The 7553-nt window shown below is 40.8% G+C and overlaps 1 protein-coding gene across 1 annotated transcript; it reads right to left on the reverse strand.

Moving 5' to 3' along the window:
* Window positions 1-272: 272 nt before the first annotated feature.
* LOC109752082 (probable magnesium transporter NIPA4) lies at window positions 273-5641 on the reverse strand. The gene is made up of 9 exons (XM_020310949.4): window positions 5319-5641; window positions 3788-3844; window positions 3104-3194; window positions 2848-3008; window positions 2621-2748; window positions 2391-2528; window positions 1693-1785; window positions 1090-1195; window positions 273-1007 (listed from the first exon to the last, which is right to left on the reverse strand). Exons 1-9 carry the CDS (start codon window positions 5473-5475, stop codon window positions 817-819), a joined length of 1122 nt encoding a protein of 373 aa, XP_020166538.1. The 5' UTR covers window positions 5476-5641; the 3' UTR covers window positions 273-816.
* Window positions 5642-7553: the final 1912 nt, after the last annotated feature.

Raw genomic sequence — 7553 nt, forward strand, 5'->3', positions numbered from 1 at the left:
TACCAATCTGTAATTTTCGCCTTTTGTAACATCACACTTCTTGCATTTTAAAATTAAGCCTACATCTATCTCAAATACACTCTCTAAGGACTATAATCTCAATGATAGAGCAGCATACCTGCTGTAAAAACATTGATTTAATATTCCTCTGTAAGAACGCTTCATTATTTGCTTTAATTTTTCTCCCATGCACAGCTCGTTGCTTTAACCAAATTAACTGAATTACATTTTCAAGACAAGGAAAAAGAAAAATGTCATAACGCAGTGACCCATCCTCAAGAAATATTTATGGATACATGCAAATTAGGTTCGCCGATTGTCTACCAAAAAATATGAATTGATAATTACACAGATAACAATTGGCACCTAACTGGGCAGCAATTTATGAGATAGGTACAAGAAAAAAAATGAGGTTTGTTTTTCCTATATAACATCTTCCTAGAAATCAGATAAGCCCAATTTGCAGCATTTACTGTCTAAAAATGAAAAAAAAGGTATAATAATAAATGATGCCACTGTATGTAAGTACACTTCATCCGGTTTTCCAGAACTGGTTGATATTCCCGAGTAACCATCCCTTGACTGACCACATGTTTGACATCATCCCTCGTTTCTCCTTATAAAAGGTGAAATTGTCATCCAGGAAGGAGCAAGGATAATACTATCAACTTGTAATTTCCATAACCTCATTCTATCCAACAGCAAAGATGAGATAAAACCTCCAAGTTCAGTTCCTCATCAACCAATCCTGCCTGAAACTGTGCACGGCAAACTTTGCTAAGAGGTTCCTACCACATGTAGCCAAAGGAATATCCATCAGGCAATATTCAAGTCTTTGTATCTAAGAGGAAGCTCTTGCATTAGGTAGTGATTATCAGCCTTGGGAAGTGATAATGGCAAGGTCTCGTCATCCACACAATCTTGATATTTTAGTGGAAGAACCTCGATGGCAAATGCGGTCTGACTAGCATGCTTTGAGCGTCGTGTAGACAAAGTCGGCCCAGTACCTATTCAGAACAAAATCTCATTAGACATAGTGAGATTTTGTTTCTAACAGAGATGCGCAAAATGGCCAGACTCGGGACATACTGTCATTCATGTCCTTCGTCTTGTGAAGGAGAAATGTTCCAGAAAGGATGGTCACAAAACCACACATTTCCGTGACAATCTGGGTTGGATTTTGCCGATCCCAATCCTGCATGTCAATGAGCTACGAGCTGAGGAGAAAATTCTGGCATAATGAAAGCTATCTTTCTATGAGAAGTAACAGCATCAATGAATAATAAGGTATGTTGATCAAGATAAAAAGCACAAGTCATCATGCATAAAAAGAACCACAGCAACATTGCTCAGTAAATGGGTATGCAACTAGAACTTAAAGCACCTCAACATCCATAAATATGCACAGTTAAATATCATCAATTACAATGGTCATGTGGCTTGCATTCAGAAAAAGCCAATAACCCTAAACTACAATTTCAGTGGCACTATATGCTCAGATGCCCTTATCATCGTGATTCGTGAGAGTTATTTTCAGGTAAACCTCTACCAGGCCACTTAGGAGCAGCTAATAAGAAGAGCAAGACATAAAAGTAGAATCACGCCGCAGTTCAGCAGCAATGTTTACAACAGTTTACTTTAAGGAAGTTCAGTTGGCAATAAGGGTGCACTGAAAGCGATGCAAAATATTACCTTGAACATTATCACACTGGCTATAATTGTTAGCGAGGTAAACATCACATAATATATTGGTGAAACAACTGCTGTATTAAAGGTGTCCAGTGCCTGCAATTTACAGACGAAATAAAATGCTGTTGTTAACAACAAACGTGATTTGCTTATGTTAGTGGCTCAACAGAAAGAACTTTGAGTGCCAAATAGAAAACATATAATGCCAAAAGGCAGCATGCATTAGAGAGTTGTTGGAACATTCCTTATTAACCTGAAGCCCAGTTCCATCTCATGCACTAAAAACTTTATCACATATTGAGGAGAATCACTTGCAGAAGGTAATGACCTTTTCCTTGCAAGGACCAAATGCTAGTACATATAGTGGATATGCTACTCCACTGTAAATCAACATAATGAGAGAGAGTTAACCAAAGCTAAAACTACAAGAAAAAAAATTCACTCGATTAGCGAGAAGGCCTTCCACATGGCAAAAGGTAAGGTGATGCCCTGTTGGCACCAAATGTGCATGTGACATCGTGTGGAGAAATGCCAGAAATAGTTATCTATATTCTCTTGGGTGATGTGATGACTGTCATGTTAATGCACTGTTGAGTCTGCTGTAACAGAAAACACTTTTGCTCCCTCAAGTTCCCTATCCAGCTTGATGCACCAATGCACAACTCAGTGGCATCAATAACAACAGAAACTGAAATATTTACCTTGTTTAGATAGTTTATCTGGGTGCTTACGCAGGTAGCAACAATTAGAGCAAAAGCCCAGGTCTGAGGATAGAATAATTGGTTCACTCCTGAGAATGTTAACTTCAATGCAATTCCGAGGGCCTTTACACTCATAACCTGTTAAATTCTCACTATCAGATGGAAAATGGGATTCAGCGAAAATCCCATAAAGAAATCTCAAGATGAATCTGTTTGGGGAGAAGGCATACGGTGAGAGATCCTAGAAGAGAACAGACTCCAATGTACACCATGATGTTTGTTTGTCCATGTTGAGGGACAACAAAATATATAAGAACCAAGGCTGCCACCACTACTATAGTCGCATATGAAAGAAAAGCTGAGAAAACAAAGAAAACAATATTGAATCCATCTGGCGTGTGAAATATAAATTAAGTTAATAATGGCATTGTCATCACTATGTTTAAGTTGTAAATACCTGGCTCAGTTGCAAGATCCCAAACTTCCCTTACAGAATCAATATCACGCTCTTGGGGAGCATGGAGTGCAATTGTGATCGATCCGACTACACAAAGAACACAACCAAGTATACCAAAGGTGTGCAGTTTCTCCTGTAGAATGGAATGAGCAAGTGCAGCACTGCAAACATTTAGAATGGTCTGTTATTTCAGTTAAATAAGCAGCAAGCTAAAGCACATTATTAAGAGTTCTCTAAGGAACTCCTATGACTGTACCTGATGATTATACTGAGTGCTCCAAGAGGAGTGACAAGAATAGCAGGAGCAAATGCATAAGCAGCAAAGTTAGCTATTTCGCCAACAATCACTGTTCATAGGAGACCATGTGAGCAAATATTAGTCAAGTTTCTTTTTGTCAAAAGTATAAGTAACATTTCCCAAAAAAATGAGGAAAAAATGGATCTCTATTCCCTAAGAACAGCAAACAGCATTAAAGAACATTCATACTGAAGCATCACATTCCAATGACAAGAATTCATTTGCTCTCTAGCCACTATCATGAGTACTGTGTCTCAATATGCTACATCTAGCTAAACCTTATCAAAAAAATGCTTTTTCCCTGCACTATCATCTGACTCATTGCAAATTGTTAGTTTCTCCTATTATAAGTTACCAATATCAATCTCAACTCTTAAGCACAAAACAATCTCCATGCGTGTCTGCGTCCCTGGGGAAATGGGCATCACGACCAATGTGAGGTGACTGTGAGAGCCACCAGAAATCTCATCATGGTCAGGCATTTACTTAACAAGGAAAAATAATAGTGGGAAAATGATCAGACAAGACATGCTACGATTGGACGGAAAACACTGATCCCAAATAAGTGATAAAGTATAAAAAGTAATACATTAAAAATTTAAAAAGTGGCATAGCGTTTAGAAAGAATGGAAATCGACTTACTAGAAATCATGCCTATCCACCAAAGTGGCTCCACTAAGTAAGAATACCCTCCATAACCTGTTTCATGTGCATAAACACTCTTATTATATTCAGCACTAAAATTTGTACTTCCTCTGTTCCTAAATATTTGTCTTTCTAGAGATTTCAACAAGTGACTACATACGGAGCAAAATGAGTGAATCTACACTCTAAAATATGTCTATATACATCCGTATGTGGTAGTCTATTTGAAATCTCTAAAAAGACAAATATTTAGGAACGGAGGGAGTAGAAAGTATGATTAAATAATTTATGATACGAAGGGTATAGGTGCATTGGTCAGACTTCATGGTAAATGAACTGAAATCACCAGCAGACTTCGTTGCAAGGAATAATAAAACTATTCAAGTTGTATACCAAATAGTAAGCTGGGAAATTGATCATTTTAAGCTGAGTACCCAACAAACTAAATAGCCACACAGATCAACAAGACGATATAAAACACAGGCTGCTCTGAGATTTACTGGTTTCCTTATCATTTTCGAAAAGGCATTTTTGAGTCATTGTCTCTTTAACAGAATGTGCCAGTAAAGCACTTCAATCGTGCAAAAGATCTCAACTAGCGCAGATCTATTCATGATTGAGGAAGCTCTATGCAAGTAACAACACCAAATTTGATTTGAATCAATCCAACAAAACAGGAACCCAGGTAAAGATCAGTGGCAAGACATATTGCAAACAAAAATTTCTATCTAAACAGTGATTCTGTACCAACGAGCCACCGATAATGGAAGCCATCCATAAGCACGTTTAGCTATTGAAGGCAACTGCGGAAGGCCATCCTAGCCCCCAAAAAAACCACTTCCGCAGACTCGCTCATCCCAATTCCAACAAAAGAAACTCAAGAGATGAAACAAATGCGAGATCATGGACTGGATTTTCATGGAAGTTTTCGGACCAAAACAGCACAGCGAAGCAGCGAGAACTTTCAACGACGAAACCAAATGATTGCAGTCTTTTCCACACCGCAGAAAGAGAAGAGAATCAAGCCATCCAGTTGCAACGGAAAGATGCGAGTCTTCGCTCTGGAGTCTGGACTCAACTGGACTCCTCACGCGGCCAAATCTACCGCGAAGAACGCGCCCCCTGTCCGAATTTTACCCCCTTTTTCCAGCGTCAACTCCACACCTCTGTTCAGACCCACGAGAGCAAGAAAAAAGTTCCAGAGAAGTTGCAATGATAAGCAAGCTCCATTGTTCCGAGGAATCTATTCGATTCAACTGGTCTGGACCGCCAATCTACCGGAGAAGAATAAACCGCGCTGCTCCTTTTTGCTTTTTTTATTTATTACCACAGGCAGATCCCTCCCACCAACCAAGCAAAGAACAGCAACCAAAACAAAACTCCGCTCGATTCCGCTACCCACCACTCCAAATCGGCCGCCCCAATCGACCCCCTCGCCGACCAACCAACCCGCACCGGCGAGATCCAGAGGCCAGAGGAAGCAAGCAAGGCAGCAGTGGGGCCTCAGCCACCGAGTGGCGCAACTCACCCGCGCGGACGCCGGAGTCTGCGGCCCTCCTGAGCCCCATCTTCTTGACGATGAAGCTGGCGCCGATGAAGGCGCTGGACGACACCGCGAGGGCCAGGCCCTTGGCGTTGTCCGACGACATGCCCCCGAACCCGGCTGAAGAGGAGGGCGCCGCCATCTCCTCGCGAGCGCCTACGACCCTGGCCTGCCTCTGCACTCCGCCGCCGGCTCCGCCGTGTCCGCCTACGCCGCCGACATGGGGAGCGGTGGGGGAGGAGTCGGAAGCGGGAGGGAAAAGCAAGGCGGAGGAACAAAGTAAGAATTTTAAGGGGAGGGAGCTTGTGCGTCGGGGCCCTCGTGGAAGCACCTATTTGTGTTAATGTTTTGTTTAGTTAGGAGTCCTAATCAGTTGATTTATAGAGAACTTGATTCCTCTTGTCATTATTGTTGGAGTCTTTGTGCTAAGATTGTTTTGTGCAGTTTTGAGTGTTGAGAACTATATGGTGCAAACGTTCATAGGAACATCATACTTGTTAGTTTTTACGGACACCGCCAACTTTCATTGTGCAATCGCTTATGTAGTAGTGTGCTCTCAATCATTATGGATTTGATTGACACGTAAGCGGTTAAAACATCGGGAGCTAATTTTTTTTGCACCGTTGTCCACTTATTAAGTGAATGTAGGATCCAATTAAGGCATCAAATCATTAGTTGCTATATATAATGCTCCATAAAAAAATTAATTGTTGGTAGCGGTATGTACATAAACATGTATAGTGATATCATCTGGGAGTACCTCTAGATATAATAGGTATCACACATGTTTAATACCAATTCATGGCATTTTTTTCAATATTTTGTATATTCATTTTTAAATGTTTAGGTTCCTCAACAGCACTTTCAATATCATGAAATTTGGCTTGGATCGGTGAAGGGACTTAGTCTGTGGTGGTAGGTGGATTTTTTCTAGGCTCCTGAATTGAATGGGTCTTTTCCGTACTTTCATGATAACTTTCACATTTTAAAACATGCTTTTTATTGGAATGTCACGGAAAAGGCTCGGCCTATTAGGAAAAAGCTCGACCCTTTAGTGCTATATATGGCAATTTGGTTGAGGTTAAAACATCCACTACTATGGAATTTTGTGAAGGTAATAAGAGTAAGCCCGTGTTCACTTTGCTATCATGACTTTTGGCAAGACATTTTCTCCAAATTGGTTTTATGGAATGATCGTGTTTTTCTGAAAGCAAGGAATGATTGTCCAAACGCTAAAAAAGTATGAGATGGTTTAGACACCGAGAAGCAAATGCTTACCACAAAAACACAACCATTTTCCAAATGTGGAGTAGTAAAGTAGCATGTGAAATCGTCAATTACCTAGACCTCGAAGCTCAAAGTGCAAAACTCCCTGAAACTACAGGTGACTCGAAATAAACGAGTCCTAGACTGGCCACACACCACGCAGCCTTGCCCACACAAGCAACGTTCTTCTTCACGGAAAAGGAGATGAGCCGTCCAACACCGCATCGACGGCTCTTGACAGACGCGGCACATGGGACGATCCTACGCATGCACCGCGTCGTGTGTGTTGGGGACAGCGAGCTGGGAGCACGTGGAATATGCCCTTGCAGAGGGAAGTGAAGAAATCTAACACGCTGGCGTATTCTTACACTTCTCCGGTGCTCTGTGCTTCAAGCCTTCAACCGCTCTTTCGTTTCTTCGCGGTTCAACTTTTTTTTGCTAACAAATTACAACATCAATTTTATCATGAAAATTATTATGTACTCCCTCTGTTCCTAAATATAAAAAGACTTATATTTAGAAACGAAGGGAGTATAAACATGAGACGACAATACATAACTTGGTTCAGATTTCCGCTGGAGTTGCTCTGTGTTCATGTGAAACTCCATACATTCCAAAATTAGTCCTGAAAAGATATCTATCAAACTTTTCAGTTCTGGTGGGGTGCCAGTCTTTAGCTGGCAGTTAACTCTGGCCGAAAATATTGTTGCTAATGTTTCCAGCGATGAGACATATCGAAACCCTTTAACAGGAAGTCATCGGGGCGTGGTGAATAGCAAATCATGCTGACATACTTGATATACCCAATGGATCTTTGTTGTGAGGAATACTAAAGGAATAGTTTGACAGTAATTGGAGCAAGTTTACCAGATGTGTCATATGTAGTTGATCATCCTAATAACTGTTAATATGACATTGCAACAACAGAAAAGTAATCTACCGATGGCACACGGA

The sequence above is a fragment of the Aegilops tauschii genome, chromosome 4 (genome assembly GCF_002575655.3).
Source record: "Aegilops tauschii subsp. strangulata cultivar AL8/78 chromosome 4, Aet v6.0, whole genome shotgun sequence".
Taxonomy (NCBI): domain Eukaryota; kingdom Viridiplantae; phylum Streptophyta; class Magnoliopsida; order Poales; family Poaceae; genus Aegilops; species Aegilops tauschii.

Bases quoted from the DNA above. Each gene is read 5' to 3' on its own strand.
- LOC109752082 (XM_020310949.4), bottom strand. From the start codon at position 5,475: ATGGCGGCGCCCTCCTCTTCAGCCGGGTTCGGGGGCATGTCGTCGGAC. The intron at 3,195-3,787 runs GTAAGTCGATTT...TCCTATGAACAG, and splicing joins GTGGATAGGCATGATTTCTA to TGATTGTTGGCGAAATAGCT. The intron at 1,196-1,692 runs GTAATATTTTGC...ATTGACATGCAG, and splicing joins CCAGTGTGATAATGTTCAAG to GATTGGGATCGGCAAAATCC.